Source organism: Thunnus thynnus, chromosome 6 (genome assembly GCF_963924715.1).
Source record: "Thunnus thynnus chromosome 6, fThuThy2.1, whole genome shotgun sequence".
Taxonomy (NCBI): Eukaryota; Metazoa; Chordata; class Actinopteri; order Scombriformes; family Scombridae; genus Thunnus; species Thunnus thynnus.
Genome location: NC_089522.1, coordinates 13,836,001 through 13,857,125, shown reverse-complemented (window position 1 = coordinate 13,857,125; position 21,125 = coordinate 13,836,001). Strand labels below are relative to the sequence as shown.

Below are 21,125 nucleotides of genomic sequence, written 5' to 3'. Positions count from 1 at the left end.
AGGAAATAATTGGTAGATTAATCAATAATGAATATAATCATTAGTCGCAGCCTGGCTCTTTACAAGTGAATGAAATCACAAATGGCATAATTTTAGATTCAAGTTCAAACTGTCTTTAAAGAGCTTTTCGATGTGTAGTTGTGATCGGGTGCTGTTCATTGTTTTATTTTTTTTTACAGTGTGTTCAGTGTATTTTTGCATTCTGTGTTGTTTTGAGTTTCTTTGTGCAGCTGTGTCTATTTGTGTAACAGCTTATTATGGACAGGTGTTGAAAACTAACATACACGTGGCTTTGGTCAATGCTATGTACCAACTACTCCTTATGAAAAAAAAGCACTAAAATATATATATATACATACATATATATATAGATATAGAATAGAGTAACTATTGAGTGTTTATTATGTAGGGAATAGTGAATAAGTGACGAACAGAGATATTTTGAACACTAGACACTCTTTCTTCCTCACACTGAGTCCAACAACACAATGAAATGATTCAATTAATTTCCTTTTTATGACTGTATTCCTTCTAGTACAGTTATCTGATCTGGCTATGTATTTAATTTACCATCTCCTGAGAGGCTTTGGCAGAGCTGTTCAATAATACTGTAGTGTAAGTGCCTATCAAGCCAACAAAGCCACTCTATAGAAGGCCTCATACCATTTTCCCTCATCTCTGCGGTGGTTTAACGTCTGTCTGCCTCATCACACCTTAGATACATACATGAGTTTTACCTGCCTCTGCTTCATCCTCCTTCTTTCTCACTCCATCCTTAATCTATACCTCTTTACCGCCTGTCTCCTATGTTTCTCCATCACCAATAGGAGTGTTTATCAGCGACACGGCCCAGGTTTTCCCTCTGCTTTCTTCATCTATCTCGGATTGAATCTGGCAGGTTTGTTAAGAGAGAGGGACACTGTGGCTATGCAGGTTTGAAGATACAATACACTGATTTATGTGTGTCTCTATGTGTGAGAGAGAAAGAGAGAGAGACACCAGCAGTGCTTCTGTGAATATTATAAACTGACTGATTGGAGAAGGTGGAAATAAGAAGATGGATACAGTAGGACTTTTGATTATGAAATGACTTTTGGTATTGTGTCGTACAGCCTTACAAACCAATTTCAAAGGGAAGGAAAGATGGAGTGAGATGACTGAAGAATTCTTTAATGGATAATGTGAAAGGAGGAATATGGTATTCTTGGTAAATGCTGACCATCTTCCAAAGAATAGCAAGAGAAAGAAAGAAGAAATTTAAGTTATTTATTAAGCAAAATTTTAAAACACTCTTCACTGGTTCTTGCTAATCAAATATGAAAATGTACTGATTTTCTCTTGATTTGACACATGAATTGAAACTCTCTGGACTGTGTTGGTCAGACAAAACAATTTCTGGGAAATAAGAACTGGCATTGTTTTATTCTCATTCTTTTACATTAATTTCAGTGCAAAATATGTAATACTGTTCAGAAAACGACTCTTACATATATCTTGCTTGGCAGAGATTCACTAAACGCATCATTAAAAAAGAGTTTCCAGTACCTGCTCACAGCTCACAATAACTGAACTTAATAAATTCAACTAAATCACGATGAATGATCCATCTCAAGCTGGTTTCAGGCCTCTGCAAGTTGATTTGTCATATGTTTGTTGGCAGACAGAAATCAAAAAAATCTAACAGATGAAGGTAAAAAGAGGAATTGAGTATTTTTAGGTATTAGATCACTTTAAGGTCTACACAGGCTCCACAGAAAACTGTCCAGGTACTGGAGCTGCCGCAGAGGCTTTCCAAATCAGACCCACACAGCCACTGCCTCTTTGTTAATGGTCTCCTATAGACCATCCATCATCTCACTGTGGCCAGTTAGCAATTAGGACAACTTCTTGGCTTTCTTTCAACAAAAGCCGCCGCCTCCTCATTTCTTTCTCTCCTCACACTGTTTCACTCTTATCCATCTCCTCTCTGCCTCCCTAATTCAGCCCCCTGTCCTTTTCTCTCCATCTCCTTTTCTTCTCCTTTCCTCCAAAATGTGTCTCCACTGTTCCACAGACTCAGCGCCCAGAGGAGTTTCCTCTCTTAGCTCTTTACCCCTCACAGCATAGTGTATGCAACTTCCTGAACTCAATTTAACCTCATCTTTTAAAGGCTAAATAGCTCCATTACATACTGCCTTTTCGCCGGGGTCTCTGACAGGTGTTCAGCACTATTTGGGTCTTCATTCTCTGTACTCTGAGGGCTGTCTGTTCAACTGCCTGATTGCCTTGTTCTGGCACATTTTGCGATTTTGTTTTTTTTTTCTATTGCATGAGTATTCACAAACCTGCCTGTTCTCCTGCAGATCAGTGCACACATGGATACACACGCCAAAAACATGCAGGTGTACACACACAAACAACAGCCGCAGCAACACATGGCTCAAACACTGTCAAATGCCTAATCTGCTCCGGCATCCACAGGGACCAGGCATGATGTAGAGCTTTTGTCGCCGGCGTCATTTTTGTACTCCATTTTCATGGCCCGCTGAAAGACAGTGAAGGCGTCCACAGAGAGCAGAACTCAACAAGGCGTCCAGATGCAGCTTATCCCCATTCACTACTCAGCGGCTATAGATCCACAATGTGACAGGACTGTTAGTACAACATCCAGTTATGTTACAGACAAAAAGATGTTCTTTTAGCGAGGCGTAGAAAACAATTAGCTGATGACTCAGTGGTGTTTATGTTTGTATGAATGATGTACCATATTAGATTCCATCACATTCATTTCTTTATATGGACACAGGAATCTATGACAAACTTCAAGATTCACTGAGGGGTATGGTTGGGCGATATGATGACATTTACCATTTGTATATTTGACATGGTTCAATTAATCACTTATCAATCTGGAATTTAGAACATTGATTGATGATTTGAGTCATTTATTAAGCATTTGCTGCTTTTCTTTCATTTTTCTCATTGTTAATTGAATGTTTTGGGTGATTTGACTAACCAATAAATTGATTGATTGAAGAAATGATTGACAGATGAAAAAACAATTAAATAATAGTAAGTTGTAGCCCTAATCATAATTTAACTGAGATTTGATTTATACCATATATAGCCATGGCCTGATATGTATCACTTTCTCAGCTTACAGCTATACAGTCATTCCTTTTGTAAGATCTGCCTCCCACAGTCCCAGCTACATCAATTAATAATAAAGAGTAAAAATTTCATGATGGTAAGAGGAGATATTTTGTCAGGAAACCAGGAAGTCACTGTTAGAGTCACCACTTTAGATGGTTAAGTGTTTCTCCTTGGCCTCTGTGGGGACCTCTGTGCATCATGGAGGGGAGAAATGAATAGCTCTCCAGTGGCTACTACTAACAGGTGGCCTTGACTGAATCACAGTCCCTTAAGGCTGACCATGACGAATGAGTCGTGACTCTGCCGTGAATAACAGCTCCGCAACTGAACATAGGAAGTAAGAACTTAATTATGCCAGGCTTGATGTAGGTGCAGGTGGTTCTTCTGAATATCAAATCTGACTACAATGCAGTATATCCTGACTGTTTATCAAGATACTTGGTTATGTTTGTTGTTTGAACTGTATGTGTGTATGTAGCTTAACGTGTTCTTGTGTTATATTCAAAAAAAAAAAATTAAAAAGAGTACAAGTTTGGGAGACTGAAAAAGATCCTGTAAATTTACTTGTCAATCCAGGTTGTATTGCGTGACTACTTGACAAATAGGAGGCCCCAAAATTCACTGTGAGTCATAAAATAGTGAAAAATACATGTCTGAATTCTCCAAACTCCAAAGTGATGTTATCAAATGTCTCTGATCAACAGTCCAATTTACAGAGATATAAAATAGAGAAAAAGCAGCAAATCATGACATTGGAAGCTTGAACCAGTTGATTTTCCGGCACTTTGCTTGAAAAATGACTCACACAATTATATGATGATCAAAATAGTTGCCAGTTAATTCTTTTGTGGATTGAAGTGACTAATCAAGTAATTGTCTCAGCTCTAGTGAGACAGTGAGAAATACTGCTGTAGTCCACACAGTATGGAGCCATTTGAAAAAATTGGGAATATTAAAACCAATATTTGCCCTCCAATAACTGATCACCCAATTTAAAGCCCATCTGAAACTGTAAAGACATGATAACTATGCTCACTTTAATGAGAAATATACAGACACAAATATTAACTTGACCTTCCTGTGTAACGATCTCCCCTCAAACACTTACCATGCTAATAAAATAGTTATTGGTAAGTACTTAGCATTCCTCGGTTCACTTTATCCTCTTGTGTGTGGTGGTGTATTTTTGCTTAATGATACTGATACTTATACCAAAAACAGACAGTGTGATGTGATGTCACACTTCGATATTTACAGACTTTGCTGTAATAAATGAATTATTTTCTGGTGTCCCGATTCTCACTTTTTTTAGACGGACAAACTTCTCACTTCTCACTGTTGCTCTTGCTGTTGTTTTATCGACTTACACATATGATCCACAGCTGAATGCAACAAGTTCACACCCTTTCTCTGCTGTAGGGGATGTTGACAATCATTCAGATAGATAGATAGATAGATAGATATGTGTGATTGTGCTCTTTTGCTTTGCCTCTACAAGTGTACTTAGTCCTGTAACCAGCCTGCAGTCCAATAAAGTTCATCTATCTACTACACAGCAACAGTGAAAAGGCACCAAATACTGCACCACTTCTAGCTTTCCTTTATCTCCCTTTTCCACACTGTTGAGTGTACTTGACTGCCTCATTACAGGGCGGACAAAAAAGATTCTTCTAGTTCACTGCCTGTCAGCACCAGGCTGGTGTTAAGACTCTCCTTGTAAGAATTTTGTACCACCTCCCTCCACCAAGGTCTTCATTTTGGACCCTGAAGGTCTCTGTGTCCAGGTTTGTTCACCTTTAATCCCCCGATTCCACTGAAAAATTAACCTACTTTCTTAATTCTAATTCTCTGAGTACTAAAAGGCAGAGAGGGGATAAGAATATACATATTTTAAGTTGAGTAGGGTTGGTTCATTGAATACGTGTGTGAATGTATATAAGCTTAAACGTCCTTAATATTGTTTCATGCCACAGCTCATATTCATTCAGATCTCAAAACCAACTTGCTTTTTATAATCTTATGTAAGGAATTCCTGCGGCACCAATACCATTTTGTGTACATTATTACCTATTCATTTTTAACAAAGCCTTCTTAAATGGGGAGCACATTATATAAGACCCGCTTACTCACAATTTCCCACATTTACTCATCGCCTGAGCATAAGGGAGGTATTATGTACAAGACATTGCTCTGGTTTGGGGTGAGTCATCGTCACGGCTCAATATCAGCTTTCACGGGGTTTGATATGTCTCCTTGTTCATGGGGGGGGTGGGGGGGGCTCTACTTATACATGCAGTCCTCAGAGATTCTTCTGATGTCAGATCTGAGAGGATTATCCAGGTATCAGTAAGACTAGTGGAGGAGGAGGATGCGACCTAAAAAATACTGATCAGTGGGCGCTGGTAGTTATGGGTCCAAACATTTCAAGCTGACATGTGAGCAAGGATCCACCATGCTTTAGTTGCCATGATTGCAAGATGGCAAATTCCTGTAAGCTTTACGGACACTGTTCATTCGCTGACCCTGTTGTTTGACTTCCCAAGACTGCAAGGCAAAGGGGATTTTTTTTCTATGAAGTGTTACAGTATTTATTATTTTGATTAGATCATTCCTTGGAGAACCTGTTTTCACAAAATAAAAAGCTGGTCATCTGCACCTAATGCTGAAACTATTAGTCCATAAATCAAATAACTGACTGACAGGTAAAGTAAAGGACATTGACATTTTTGGGAAATATGCTTGTTCGTTTTCTACCAGAGAGTTACAGTAGATGAAAAGATTGATACCACTCTCATGTCTGTAAGTAAATATGAAGCTACCACAAGCAGTTGGTTAGCTTAGCTCAGCTTAGTACAAAGACTGGAAAGAGGGGAAAACAGCTAGCCTGGCATTATCTAACAGTAGTAATGTGGGTGCATCAAAAAACATTGGACAGATTAATTGGTGATGAAAATGATTGTTAGTTGCAGCCCCACTTGCACCGGCCTTTCAGAAAAAAGAGTTCCTGTTCTACTTGTCCTGAAATGTGTCCAAAATGTGTCTCTGCAAACTTCCTGCCTCATCATGCAGCTGTGTACACCTTTCTGTAGCACAGAGAAATTACAGTATGGAATGGAGCCACAGGGACAGCCCTGTCCGCAAAGCTTCAAGGTGTCCTCTCCACACCATTACCTAGGTTGAAACTCTGCAATGACTAAATGGGACTTTAAGGGAAAGTGACATTTTATTAGCAGGGCAATCTAAAGGATCATTGTCTGAACAAACTGACTAAACAAGTTTATATGCCGCTGCTCTGGATTAATGCTCCTAAATAGCTTCAAAATATACTTGTAAAACAGCAGCTCAAAGAGGACGTCTCCATTCAGTTTCCACCAGACAAACTCTCAAAGTAAAAACTTATAGCAACAGGTAAGAGATCTGAGTCAGACATGAACACTTTGAAATGTTATTTGTTGCACTTGAAAAGCGATTTAAGGAAACAGCAGTGTGCTACAGTTGCATTGAGACCGACACTGACTTATCTTTCTCTGAGAGTGCAGAGGTTATGACTACAGCACCTTCAATTCAAGAGAAAACATTGCTCTGATTCTCTGTGACAGTCAGCTGTAACTTCCATCTCTATTGACTCTTCTCTCCTGTGTTGAATAAGTGGATGAATACAGTGTCAGCCTCTGCAGCTGCAAGGGCCACTGTGTTGGGGGAAAAAGGCAGCCAAAGTAATCATTTGGCAAAGACTGTTGTCCCAGACGCTAGCGCAGTGATGATCCACACAGAGAGGGACGGGCAATGTGTACTTTGGGTCACCAGACACTGACATTGTCCTTGCAATGACAACTGTATTTACTGTGTCTTTCATTTGCACAGTAGGCTATATTCACATCTTAGTAATGCAGTTGTGCATATTCCAGCGTTAGAGGCTGATATTGAGTGTCCCCTGATGGCTTTAGCTCTCATCACTAGCCTGGCGGATCTGCCAAGCCTCTGTGTTGTTTATTCAGGTGTGTCAAAGACCCAGTGTGACATTATCACATCCACGTATGTGTGAATTAAATCATCCATAGGAGGTTTGAATTCAGCAAGGGTCCATTAAAAATGTGCTATGGGCAGTTGATGAGAGCAGACAGGTGTGATTTCAGGGATGTGAAAAACACGGACCTCATTAGTGAACGGTTGAAAGGTGAATGACAGTCTTTTTTTCTGAATCATTCAGTCAAGCATTCTTCATGTGCGTAAAACTCACCATGTGTGGGAGTAAGCAATGACTCTTTCCAAGCCCACACAATATGACCATAAATAGCTTGGCTTATGTAAAAAAATCAAACCATGTACATTTTGCACTGAAGGTATATTGGTAATTCAAGAGTAAGGAGCATTTACCGCACAGCAAACACAACAAGAACCACATGAAGTTTATTTGCAGGAGTTCATGAGAAAGTGCAGAGCATGACTGCTCCCTGCTGTTCTCCTCTTATTAATGAAAGATCAATTCATTATTCTATATGCATGTCTAACACTGACTACTGAGAGATAAACTGGGACTCCATGTTGAAAAGCACACCTGCAGGATCCATGAATTGGTGAATCGATCTCTTGTGAGCGCATGGCTGCGCTGAATTGGGGAGTATTTCCACCTATAGCTCACATCACGTGGACGGCCGGGTCATTGATCATAACAGTGATCGGCTCAGTATGGGGGAAAGGGGGAGGAGGGTGGGGGGGTGTAGGGGATGTCAATAGCAGTGACAGAGCTATAGGCATACACAATAAGATGTGCATGTGCCCTTTTAAAATGCAACCTAAAGCATAAACCCATGTGCCTCTTGAATAAGGAGGGTAATGGTGGCTCAGATAAGACAACAAATACGTTTAGCCTGGCATCATGGAGCACCCATGGATGCGGATTTGGAGATGATAGATATATGCGCTGAATAGTGAGGTTTGCATCGTGCAGAGGGCAATAGTAACTGTAAATATTGCTCGCGTTAAAATATTTTAAATGGCCTACACGCTGATTCCTAAATACTACTTGCAGCCATAACAACCCAATGGGCTACAGGCGTCTTTATAACGCGCAAATCTGGAGGGGCATGCAGCCATTCATAGACGCTGATATGGCACATTAATTTTCAATTTGCAGCTCCACGATTCAGTGTTACAGCCTGTGTTTAAACGTCCAAGGTTGGAAGCATACGCGCTAATTATCCCTTGGTGTCCGATGTCCAACTGTGCAAGAAAGGATGCCTTTTGAAACCTCTGCATCGCCAAAGAAGCGGCTACATAAAAAAACACTTATGGCAAATAAATATCCAGACGCGTCTATCTTACCTGTGCCGTGAGCCAAATCGATGCCCGGTTCGGTGAGTATGTTCGGGTCACTTTGAGATCTGCCTCGTTGCAGACAGCCGTCTAGTCCATCCGATGTAGCCATGGGGAGACAGCAGAGGAATCCTGAATAAAATATTGAAAACCCCAACCAGAGGCAGACAAGGTCAGGAGGAAAAGCAGCGAGCGAGTGCAGATTTAATTCGCTCTGACAACAGCCGCTTTGAGCAACTACCAGGGAGCCATAGCTGAGCAGAAATTCCGTGTGTGTGTGTGTGTGTGTGTGTGTGTGTGTGTGTGTGTGTGTTTGTGTGTGTGTGTGTGCGCGCAATGATGTGTGGATGTGGGAGGGGTGATATGCCCCCGATGATGCCCGTCCCTGTCCAGCAACACGACAAAATATTCCACACAAGCATGCTGCATACAATGGATCTTGTACTGAATGTTTATTTTATGGCTCTTATTTGGAGCAATTATTTGGATCTTATTCAGATGTCCATATGCACCTCTTGCATCGTTTATTTTGGGTCTATTATACGCTTTATTATGGTCTTAACCAGCCCAGGTAACGCTGTAAATGCCAGATTAACTCATGCAAGCATTGTAATTAATTAATCGAGAATTCAAAAGATATTGCCCAATTGTACTATGACACTGATCAACTGACGATGTGCATTTACCATCCATACATTTAATACAAAAATAAATTAAAGGTGGAGGATGTAACTATAGGCTACCTTGTAATTTCCGTGTTGCTTCCTTTCATGTCTCTGTAACGCACAGTTGGCCCAAAACAAAGAACATTATGTGCATAAACGCGGCAGGCATATTGTTAAAAACACTATGTGTAAACCCTAAGAACAAAATCCAGGCGGTGAATGGAAAGCATCATTAAGGAATGAATAGTACCGCGTCTACATTAAAAATTACTTTTAAAATGTGTTATTATTTGTTATTAGAACATTTGATTTAAATAAAGTAGATAGTCTTTTCACGTTAGGCTTTCCACGTAAAATATAATAAAAAATCTGAGTATTTTGCTTAAAACAAAGCAGGTTCAGTGCCACAGGATTTCATACAGAGGCAGCCCATTGGCTGGTTTGACGTATGACGCGTCAACGCGGAAGTGAACCGCCACCGCCCGCGTTATTTTTTCCCCACCCGCATTCTGCGAAGACCCGCCCTACTCAGCCTCTGATTGGCTCTGATCCTGATTCTTACCCTAATCATAGCCAATCACACTCCACATACATAAACCTGACCAACCTAATCAACGAATGTAGCCAATCAGAGGCAGAGTAGGGCGGGTCTTATCGGAAATCGGGTGGGGAAAAAAATAAGGCCCACCACCCCACTGCAGGAAAAATGGCAGCTCACAGATGCAGCTGCCCGGCAGTGCTGTTTATTCTTATTAGTTTGTCGGTGTTTGTTGTCGCAGACAGTCAAGACGCGACATTAATTAATGGTCACGATGCCACAGCGCTCAATAGTCCTCAAACAGCCGCTAAAACAGCGGACCAAACGGCCGAGCAGCCCGCAGTGGAGGAGAGGCGGTGGGAAGCGACTCCAGGTGCTGCAGCAGCCGACGAACAGGACACAACACAGGGCACTCCTGCGCCTGGAGCCGAGGTTCCTCCAGAGGTTCCTCCGGTTCTGCCACAGCCAAAAGACGATTTTCAGGAGGAACTGGTCATCAGGCCGCTGCACTCGGGAGATATTTACGCCAGCTTCCAGTTCCGCACCCTGTGGCAGACAGATTTCATGAGAGGAAACAAAGGTAAAGCTAACTTATAGCAGTGAGTAAACATGCTGCAGAAATATCTTGCACCTTTTTTTTAAACTATTTTTACGGTTATACAATTAACCTGGACATTCATGTCTTCCGTTTTAATGGATAATGTTTATGTCTGTGTATTAAACAAGTCAAATATATCTGGTATTATCAATCTACTAACTCCTTAAGAACATTAATGAAGCGTTTCAAGTAAAGATACAGTTCTTTTTTTTTCTTTTTTAAAAAAATAATTTAATTATTTTTTATAATATCAACATACATGGAGACTCAACAACATAACAACAAAAAACACACCATAAAACTGTCCAGAAAAGTCCAGCCCCACCCCATATATCCTTGTCCCATCATCAGTCCATCACTGGTCAGACGTCAGTGTCCCTTCTCAAAGGATTTCTTTCCTGAGAGCATTGTCCTTTCATCAATGTATTACACGTTTCAAAAGAAAGCTGATCCAAGAAAAGTCTCCACAGGTTTATGAAGTCCTGAACATTTCCTTTCAGTACAGAGTTAGTATTCTCATGCAGAAAATTAAAAATATCTCTATACCACATCGTGGTAGTAGGAGTGTCCTTAATCCATTTCAACAGAACACATTGTCTTACCAAAAGTAGCAGTTTATCAAGTAGTTTATGTTGTTTGTTGATGTTGTATGTTTGTTCATAACTTTTTATATTAATGATAGAAGTACTAAAAACATATCTCAGTATATTGCAGTGCAATTCAACAACTAGTTACATCCTCCAAAATGAAAGTTGACTCAACACTTGAGCACCCCTAATTGAATTCACTTTGCCATTCAATGATGAGATAGAAAAACTATTTAGTCTTTTAACCACTCCTGTAGCTTTAGATTTGTTTATTTCTGGACAACTGTGACAGAATACAAAATAGCTTTAATACACAGTCCATAATGTCCACAGATGTAAATCACAGTTGTAAATCCAAATACACATCAATTATCAGTTATGTTGCTCATCATTTTCAAACACTAACGTGTGTAATGTTATTATTTCTCAGTGTCCCACTACCGTCTGTTCCCCAAGTCTCTGGGCCAAGTTATCTCCAAATTCTCAGTGCGAGAGCTGCACATCTCCTTCACGCAGGGATACTGGAGGACCATGCAGTGGGGGCAGCCCTTCCTGCCATCTCCCCCCGGGGCTGAGCTCTGGGTCTGGTTCCAGGATTCTGTGACAGAGTGAGTGCAGTCTTCTGGTGGCTGAAGAGCATCGGAGGCGAAATGAAAGTTTATCTTGAAACGAACACAATTTTGCTTATTCCTGTAGATTACTGACCCACGTTATTGTGACATCACCCTAGTACAGTTGTGCTAGAAGATTTTTTTTTTAAATATGATTTTTAAAAATTTTGATTTAATGCCTTCCACCTTGACTTTTTGCTCATAATCTCTTACTAAGTAGATATATAATAATACTGTAATGTTTAAGATAGTATATACTATCCTAGGATGGTGTCAGACTAACATGAAACATTAATACATTTACATACATAAGACATAAGACACATGTACATCCATATTTCCAAGGATTATCACGTCATTCATCTTACACATAACACAAACACTTCCTATCCCCACCTTCAACCCTCTACAAACATAACACACACACACTTCACAGTAGTTCTCTGTCATGTGTTCGCCACTGGAGTCCCCCTTCCCTTCCCAGCCATGCCACAAGTCTTATGGGGCCTCATAAATGTACTTCCATACTTCATTGAATTGCTTCATTTTTATTGTTATATTCAGACAATGTCTTTTCTCGTCAATCAGCTTGTTTTTTCCAGTGTTTTAAAATGAGCTTATAAACAAGGGAGGAAAACATAATCTGTCATCTCATAGGACATTTTTTCAGCACTCTGAAAAATACACAGCTCAGCTGAGAACTGAGTTTTTGTTTAGATAGGTAGAGGTTAGATAGAGATAGATAATAGATATTCATTCTTAGATTTCATTCTGCATTTTGTTCACTTTTGTACAAAACCAGAAAGAATTCATAAGGGAGCCGTGAGAGCAACACTTCACACACTGATCAGAGGAATCTGGATAAAACTTATGAATTTTAACTAGAGAGATAGAAAGTTTTAATCTATAATGGGTATCAGTGGCGAACATGAGGCTGCGGTGTCAGTCCAGAAAGATCAGAAAGATCGGAAAGATCAAAGCTTCTGTAGACTCACCATTTTGGAACAGTTCTCAAAAATCACATCACAGGAAAAAAAATCATCATTGTCGAATACTCATGTCTGACAGTAGGCTCGACAGAATACAAAGGAGCTGTAAAACAATTTGTGTTTGGAGTAGGGAAAACCTTGCTGCAACAATAGACATGCTGCTGTTATCAGGAACTAGTTGGCTTCCTTGTGAGCTTTTTTTTATACCTACAGTACTGTATTCTACCACCTCAGGCTCAAAGCAAGTTTTCTAGAAATTGGTAAAAGTCATAGGAACTTGGAAACAGGAAAAAACAGAATTAGAAATATGGTAATGTGGCATGCTGTGTGAAACTGCGCATACCAAGAAATAATTAATACCAGGATCCAAGAAGAAAATCAGAGGATGAATTCCTTGAACAAAGGCAGAAGAACACAACTCAGATGTATGTCTCTGTCTGATAAATCAGACTGCTTTATCAACCAGCGACATACAGTATGCAGAGAGTCATTTCTCCCGTGCAAATAATAGCTGGCTTGAATGTTGGAAGTCATCATTATGTTTGGCTCAGGAAAATGTTTGTTTCATCCGTTATTGGAATGAGGACAGATGCTAAATATATTAAAATATCATTAAAAACCAAATGATCTTTCTAAACATAAACCGCAATCCAAAGAATATAGTGAAGACGACAATTTATATTTATGATTTATATTTAACAGGAATAAAGAGAAGCTAAAATGACAACTTAAATTTTCATGTATAGTATTTTAGAGGAGAAAAATGGAAACATTTAAGTGCCCATGTTTTAAGCACAAGGAGGTGAAATAGCTTTATATTTATCCTCAAGATAAATTTTACATACAATAAGCATAATCAACTCTTCAAATCTTTAAATAGAAATTCCCAGAAATTGATTTCAGTGCAGTTTCTTCATATGTTGCTGCACTTTGAAAGTACTTAACTGTCTTGTATGTGCTTTGTCAGCCCCTTCACCATTTTCGTACTATTTTTCTGGTCTTTTTAGTGTGGATGGTACATGGAAGGAGCTGACGAATGTTTTGTCGGGGATCTTCTGCGCCTCATTGAACTTCATTGACTCCACCAACACTGTTCAGCCAAGTGCCTCCTTCAAACCGCTGGGTATAGGCAATGGTACAGTGAGGCTTTTTCAGCTTAGTTCAGCACTCTTATGCCACAATCTCCCCTCTATATTTTCTAAGACTCTAATGGTGTGATCAGCTGCTCTCTAGCACGCAAGTGCTACAGATGCTGTTCACAATGCATTGCATTACTTCGACTAATTTTGCTTTTTTGTGTTGTATTTGAAGAGACAGACCACCGCTTTCTTCGTTATGCCACCCTCCCACGAGAGATTGTTTGCACCGAAAATTTGACACCCTGGAAGAAACTCTTGCCATGTGGCTCCAAGGTGTGTGTCTCTTCGCCATTTGTGTTCTTCTGAATGATACACATAACATTCATAACTTGTGTTTACCGACAGCTCATGAAACTCAGATCAAACTGTCAACCTACGCAGTGCTGATCAAATATGGATCAAGATGCTCTTACTGCATTGCTTATTTCTCACCTCAGATGCTTTCAGAAACATATTTAAGTGAACTGTTTAGCTGTAATTTAAGAAAGTTTGTGATGCGGCTGCCATCTTGGAAACGGATATGGAGTACGCGGAGGGACTCACATGCACTCACACGCACTAACGTGCACGGACGGCCGGTGTGGCTACCAAAACAAAGAACAGAGAAGCTTGGATAACAACACACACAGTGGGAGTGACTTCATTCACTGCTCAGGACACCATTACTCCACTATATCTTTACACAGCAAATAATTGCTTGCTGACGTCCAGTAAGGCTGAATGTCATTTATTGCACCTTTAAATGCCCGTCACTGCAGCTAACAGTTTCTTCTTCTGTTCCTTTATGTGACCATATTGCACTTACAGGCTGGTCTCGCTGTCCTGTTGAAGTCAGAGAAACTCTTCCACAGCAGTTTTCATTCCCAGACTGTGCACATCCGACCAGTGTGTCAGGACTGGCAATGCAAAACCACATCATGGGAGCTGAGGCAGACACTGAATGTCGTCTTTGACCTGCACACCTCTGGACAGGGCAAACGAGGTGAGCAAAAGCACCGGCATTCATCCACCATCAAGTTCAGAGTTTCTGCGGGTTGGTGTGTTTGGAAGACGAAAAAAAAAGTACCATGACATCTTCCTGGATGTAGTTAACTTAAACCTTTGTTCCTTCAGAGTGGTCTCTGTTCAAGATGTTCTCTCGGACCCTGACAGAAGCTTGTCCACTGGCCTCCTCCAGTAAAATCTATATAGACATCACAGACAACCCTGAGGTTTGATTTAGTCACAATATTCTATCGTCACACAAAGTACAATCCTATTTCCCCACTGTTTCGTGGTTTCTAAGAGAAATTTGGTGTCATTTTGCAGGGGGAGCAGTTTGAGCTAAGCCCGGCCACAACCCTGCTCAGCCAGGCAGTGGTGCTCGGGGACAGACGAACCTTCTCTGTCTATGATTTGACCCAACATGCCACCTTTGGCAACACGCGTTCCCTCAATTTGCTAATTCGTTGGAAATCCAGTGAAGGTGAGTGAAAACAGCAGCGCATTGCACAGCTTTGCGTGCTGAGCTGGACATAGTCTTAATTATGTACGAAGCAAGAAGAAAGACTGTAAACGAGTTAACAAAAATGTGTCAGTTTGCATTTGTTTGTTGTAGCATTTGTTTGTCGCTACAGCAAACAATAAAACTGAGTACACCCCTGTGCAATATCACTAAAATGTTAAATGATCCAAAATTGTATGATCTTTCACTAACTGTAGTATTTTTAGGGTGAAGTGTCGGGTATTTGATCTTATTTGTAATTAAAAACAAACAGGTTAGATAGACCTCATTGAAAATAGAGGCCTCAAAGTACAACCTCAATGCTACAAAAGTGAGGACACTTGTGACCACCAAATCAAAAAAAAATTACACCTGTGATTTCCAATTAAGACTAACTGCCTGAGCAACGTTATAAAAGAACCTGTGAACACCACAACTTTCTCACTTTTGGTTTGGGTTGTGTCTAATGCAACATGGCTCCATATGGTGAGGAATTAACACAAAGCAAGTAAGAAACCAGATTGTGAGACTTCATAAAGATGAGGGAGGGTACAAGATCATCAGTGAACAGAAGCCAAAACACAGTTGCAGCAGTGGTGTGGTCCTTGAAAAATGACGGCACACACAATTTGCTATTTACAGAACCTTGCATTGAAAAACAGACGGTCAAGTGCATCTCGGCACAAGGATTATATGTCAGTGACTGCTCAGACAGTGCGAAGCGAAGGATATTGCATGAAGTCGACCTCCACAGACGACGTCCAGGAAGAAAATCATTGCTCACAAAAAAGCTACAAGATTAAACTTTGCCAAACAACACCAACAGAAGCCTGATAAATGCTGGCAGCACATTCTTTGGTTACATGAAACCAAAATAAATTTGTTTGGATCAGATGGGGTCCAGCATGTTTGGGGTGAACCTGGCCAGGACTGCATAGTGCCGACCGTGAAACACGGAGGTGGGAGTGTGCTGATATGGGGGCTGCATGAGTGCAAAAGGTGTAGGAGAGATGACATTTATAGATGGGACTATGAATGCAAGTTTATATACCCAAATACTGAATGAAAAGATGACTCCCAGTCTCAAGAAGCTCGGCGGGAGAGGAATTTTCCAACATGACAATGATCCCAAACACACTGCAAAAATCACACAAGAGTTAATAAAGATGAAAAAAGTGAAAACTATGACCTGACATGAATACAATAGTCTTCTTTAGAGTATTTTAAAATGGAAGGTAAAGCAAAAAAAAAAAACCCTCCAGCAAAGAGCAGCTGAAAAGAATAATCTGTGAAGAATAGCAGAACATATTTTCACAGATTTGCTCTGCCCAGGAGGATCGAATCTGGATCATGAAGTCTCACTAATGAACAGTGTTGGGGCTTTCGTTGCAGTTCGTTCTAAAATATGGACCTTTCATTATAGTTTAATTAGTCAAACATTCTGTTTTTCAAATGAATTGGCTTAATTCTTCTTGGGTTTTTCTCTAAAAATAGAAACTTGTATCAAATGGACAGGATTTTTGATTACTTTTCGTGATATTGACCAGGGGTGTACTCATTTTGGTTAAACTGCACTGCTTTTTAACTTTAAACTTTACCAGTATTTTTATTGTCATGTATATCTTAGTGTCTTTACTGTAAAGTTGTTTACATAAACGACCATTAAAGCACCTTGTCTTCTACTCTCCGTCTGCAGGTGACATGCTGCGCCCCCTGCTCCACGCTGAGCGTTACGTGGCTGGCTACGGGCTGCAGACAGGAGAGATTCACACACTGATGTACAACAACCACCCTTACAGGTCATTCCCTGTGCTGCTGCTCGACTCGGTGCCCTGGTACCTTCGTCTCTACATCCACACGCTCACAGTCACCAGCAAGGGAAAGGACAACAACCCCAGTGAGTCACTTTAGGTAGCACAAATGGATGTGTGCGCACTCAAACATGCAGTAAATGTGCCAAACCCTGGAACATGCGATGGTTACTTTTTGAGATTACAGAAATCAAATAGGCCTTATACAATATCCTTATATCCTTACCGCACAAAAAAAAGCCATTCAAACAATCGCGGTAACCACCATTTAAAAAAATAAATAATAATAATAATATTTTATACCTCAGATGTTATAAAATAATTGGTTCCTAAATATCACATTAGCCCGAATATAAGGTGACTCTGATTATAAGACAACCCCCTTTTCCAACACCTGTTCTTAGAAAAATACATTTTGAATATAACTTCCATCATAGTAGTTACATATTCACACAGTCTGCCAGGCTTTTGGAAGCAGTCAAAATATTTATAAGACTGCCTGTTTGTGTTTTAGAGCTCCTTATCATCTGGGACAGCGGTATTTGGCAGCTTGACATATTCCGTTTCTGTAGTAGAGACGTCAGAAGACGCTTTGGGCTCGTTTTCATTTGTCATGAATTTATTTCCTCCGTGACAGAAAAACACGTTACATGAGTATTCAGAAACTGCTGCAGGTTAAACTGGACTAACGAAACACTTTTAGTGCTGACTGACTCTAACACACTCACTAAAAATACACTTTAAGACGCTCACTAGCCTAACAACCCATAATGCAACACTGCATGTAGGAGTCAGTTTTACACTGGTACTTTATCCATTCAAAAAGAATATCTGATGTTGTGAACACGTCATTTACTGGACCCCGAATATAAGACAATCCCAATTTTTCAGATGTATTTCCAGGAACAAAAAACGTCCAATACGGTAAACTTTTCAAATGCATTTATTCCTGTATTAGTCTGTTCTTTATATCCTCTGTAGTCTAAATGTCTTAGCGCGTCATTCAGCACATCATCTTTTTATGTGAAGCCTGAGAGAATAACGTCCCATCACGTGAGCCTCTCACTCAGCAGTGAGGCAGTGATCAGCTTGACTCTGCATTGGGCGTGATGGGATTGCGTTACCACCTAAGTCCAGTATAAGATACTGGACATTCCCAGTTTCCTCACAGGAATCATTTCTCATTTAATTCCATGCAAATGCTTCTTTTCACCACAAGGAGGAGAACACGAGTTACATTTTCTGTTATAAAGGCTGCGGTGGAAGATATATTATTGTGGTCTATCTACTTGTCTCGGTTCCTGGTTTTTATGTAATTAGTTTTGGAATATTGTCACATTATATCATATGTATATAAAACTTTTGCAAGTCATAAAGGGTTGATGAATGTTTAAACAGTCAATCAAAGGTATTTGAGGTTCACTTATGTTTCTCCTTCTCCGCTAGGCTTCATCCACTACCAGCCGTCTAAAGACCGTGTGAGGCCCCACCTGCTGGAGATGCTCGTCCAGCTTCCTCCCAACTCAGTCACTGAGGTCACTGTGCAGTTCGAGAGGGCTCTGCTCAAGTGGACTGAATACACCCCCGACCCCAACCACGGCTTCTATGTCGGGTACGTGTGTAGAGTTGTTTTCAAAACTGTTTATTTCCAGAAGTTGCGGAAAGAAGATTGACACGTTTTAACGTTGTAAATGTTGTATGATTTTAAAGGTAGATGGTTTGAAAATTTGTTAAACTAAATTCTGACTGAAATCTATTTCTTCACCTTTTAGGTCCTCAGTCATCAGTTCTCTTGTACCAAGCATTGTCGCCATGGATACGAACATCACTCGGGAACGCCCACTTTTTAGCAGCTTGTAAGTGTACAGTTTTCTTACTCTTGAGGAAAATGTCTGTTGTTTCTACTCACTTAAGAGTTCCTGTTGAGAAACACATTTGTCCGGAAATAAAATGATCCCATCTCCCTCCAGTTTTCCGTGTAAAGAAGAGTCCAGCTACTTTGTGCGTGTCTACACGGAGCCGCTGCTGGTCAACCTACCAACTCCAGACTTCAGCATGCCGTATAATGTCATCTGCCTTACCTGCACTGTTGTGGCCGTGGGCTACGGATCCCTCTACAACCTGCTGACCCGGAGTTTCCAGATAGAAGAGCCTAGCCCAGGACTGGCCAAACGGATAGCCAACGTCATACGCAAGATGAGAGGTGTACCGCCACTCTGAGGCTGGACACAACGGTCAACTTTTAGAAAGGAAGTTTTCCTTTTGGTGAAACCACTGATAAATATGTGATATTCAGGGAAGAACTGAGTCAAGCACTGGTACGAATGTTTTGGAAACTGTCAACTTTTTGGTTTCTAAATAGAAGGAGACAAAAAAATGATTTTCTTTATTAAAGTATTCGGGATAATTTCCTGTCGGCTAAGGACAAGCAAATGTAGACTTTGGATCTGGATGGAACAAAAGAGCTTTGTTATTGTTTCACAAGTAAAAAAAAAACAAGTCTGGTGCAGTATGCTGCAGTGGTAACTGCACCAGAGTGTTTTGGCTTGGTTGTTTTTGTTTTGTGAATGTTTGAAGCCATAACTGCGCCACATCATAATATAACCAGAAAGTTCTCAAGGTCATTTTGTCAAAATGAGGAAGCTGTGTTAAAATTGACTTTCTACAAACATGAGACTAATTCGGACTTACACAGCATTATGAAAGCCTCAGAGCTCAGATAGAAAAAGACAACCACATTTGGTCACACACCAAACCACAGTCAGAATGTAACATTTTCTCAAACCTCAGTTCATGACAAGACATCTAATAACTGGGAAATAGTTTCCTGTGTCCAACTACAAAAATGCACAGCAGACTGAACTGGGAAACTTTATGAGACATGTCCTTGGTAAAATAGTTGCTGAGTCATTTGTATTATTTAACACATTTTTCATTAGTCATAATATATGCTCAGAGAATATGCTCATAAAAATATTGATGCTGAATTTTTACCAAAAACCACAGCAGTTTTTTTTTTTTTTTCTTTTCAATTTTGGTTGTCTCTGAGCAGTCACATTATTTTATGGAATTATGTGTTGTGTAAAAAATGATTAATTTGCACTCATTGTTGGATGCATGCTTGAATGTTAAGGCGGTAATTTCCACTGGTGATCAAAATCCTACACAGTATTTGTCGCCCTTACTTTTACAGCCTCAGTTCGTCAAACACTTCAATTTCTCAGAACTGTATCTTCTTATGGTCCAGCTGTCAAAATTCAGATGAGACAAAAGAGGAAGTGATAAAAATGTTGATCTACACATCTGAGCTGCCTTCAGTTATTGTCATACACTCACAACAATAAGCTAGTGGCAAGGAATTTGGACTCTTTTTGCCCTGTGTTTTGCCTGTCAGGCTACATGCAGGTTACTGCCCAACTCTCTGATAGGTGGAATGTGACTGCAGGCACTAAAGAATAAAAAGAATATTTACTGCAAACTCCTCTGCATGTTAAACATTTAATCAATATTTATTACAGTCAATATTCTATCTAAAAATGCTAAAATTAAATATCAATTAAGTTAAATGTTAGATACAATTTGGCAGTGAAGGACAGTCCTCTTACACATGCATATATAATATTTATCATACAGAATCAACAATATTTAAATGTGACGTTAAGTTTTGAAAATACGTCAGTTTACACAGCCTTCCTACTTAGTTATAAGATTACCATTCATTTGGAAAGCATATGAGGAGTTCATAATGTTATATTTTAGATTTATATAAATATTTAAAATACCAGAAATACCTTTTGAAGAACCTTTTGTGCCCCCCCTAACCCCAACCCTCTGAGACCTAACCTTGTTGAATGTTAAATGCGATTGTCTGTTGACCTCTCAGTCACTTATCTGGGTTGTTAACTTGTTCACGCATCAGTTCAAAGCAGTCAACTGTAATGGAAATGGACAGATTTTTTTTTGGAAATATTACCATACCATGAAATAATATGCATTTGTTTTTGCTTTTTTTGTTGTTGTTTTTTTTATAACTTTTTACTAAGAACAACAACATCCTCTGCTCAGCTGCCTACAACTCCATTCTGTATTACATGCTGTGAAAAAGTGAGCAGAATGTGAATGTTTGCAGCGGTTTTGTGTGTTCGGCAAAAACTTCCTTCTCATTATTGCTTTTACAATAAACTGACAAATATCTTTTATTGAAATGTCTAGCTGTGAAAGAAGGTACACCATTCTTAACTGCACCAGAGCCGGAG

At 39.9% G+C, this 21,125-nt stretch overlaps 2 protein-coding genes across 3 annotated transcripts in view; one reads left to right on the top strand and one right to left on the bottom strand.

Annotated features, from left to right (window-relative positions):
- Positions 1-8,711, bottom strand: part of phactr3a (phosphatase and actin regulator 3a) — a 31,273-nt gene extending 22,562 nt beyond the window's left edge. For both annotated transcript variants that reach the window (XM_067591894.1, XM_067591896.1), the window contains exon 1: positions 8,458-8,711. In XM_067591894.1, the coding sequence (XP_067447995.1) occupies positions 8,458-8,560 (103 nt within the window). In that variant the 5' untranslated portion in view covers positions 8,561-8,711. The remainder of the gene's footprint in view (positions 1-8,457) is intronic.
- A 1,071-nt stretch (positions 8,712-9,782) lies between these two features.
- On the top strand, positions 9,783-21,068 carry pigt (phosphatidylinositol glycan anchor biosynthesis, class T). Its single transcript, XM_067591889.1, has 11 exons — positions 9,783-10,231; positions 11,267-11,444; positions 13,444-13,571; positions 13,748-13,848; positions 14,383-14,557; positions 14,689-14,786; positions 14,884-15,040; positions 16,755-16,955; positions 18,316-18,481; positions 18,642-18,725; positions 18,840-21,068. Exons 1-11 carry the CDS (start codon positions 9,820-9,822, stop codon positions 19,087-19,089), a joined length of 1,950 nt encoding a protein of 649 aa, XP_067447990.1. The 5' UTR covers positions 9,783-9,819; the 3' UTR covers positions 19,090-21,068.
- The last annotated feature ends 57 nt before the right edge of the window (positions 21,069-21,125 follow it).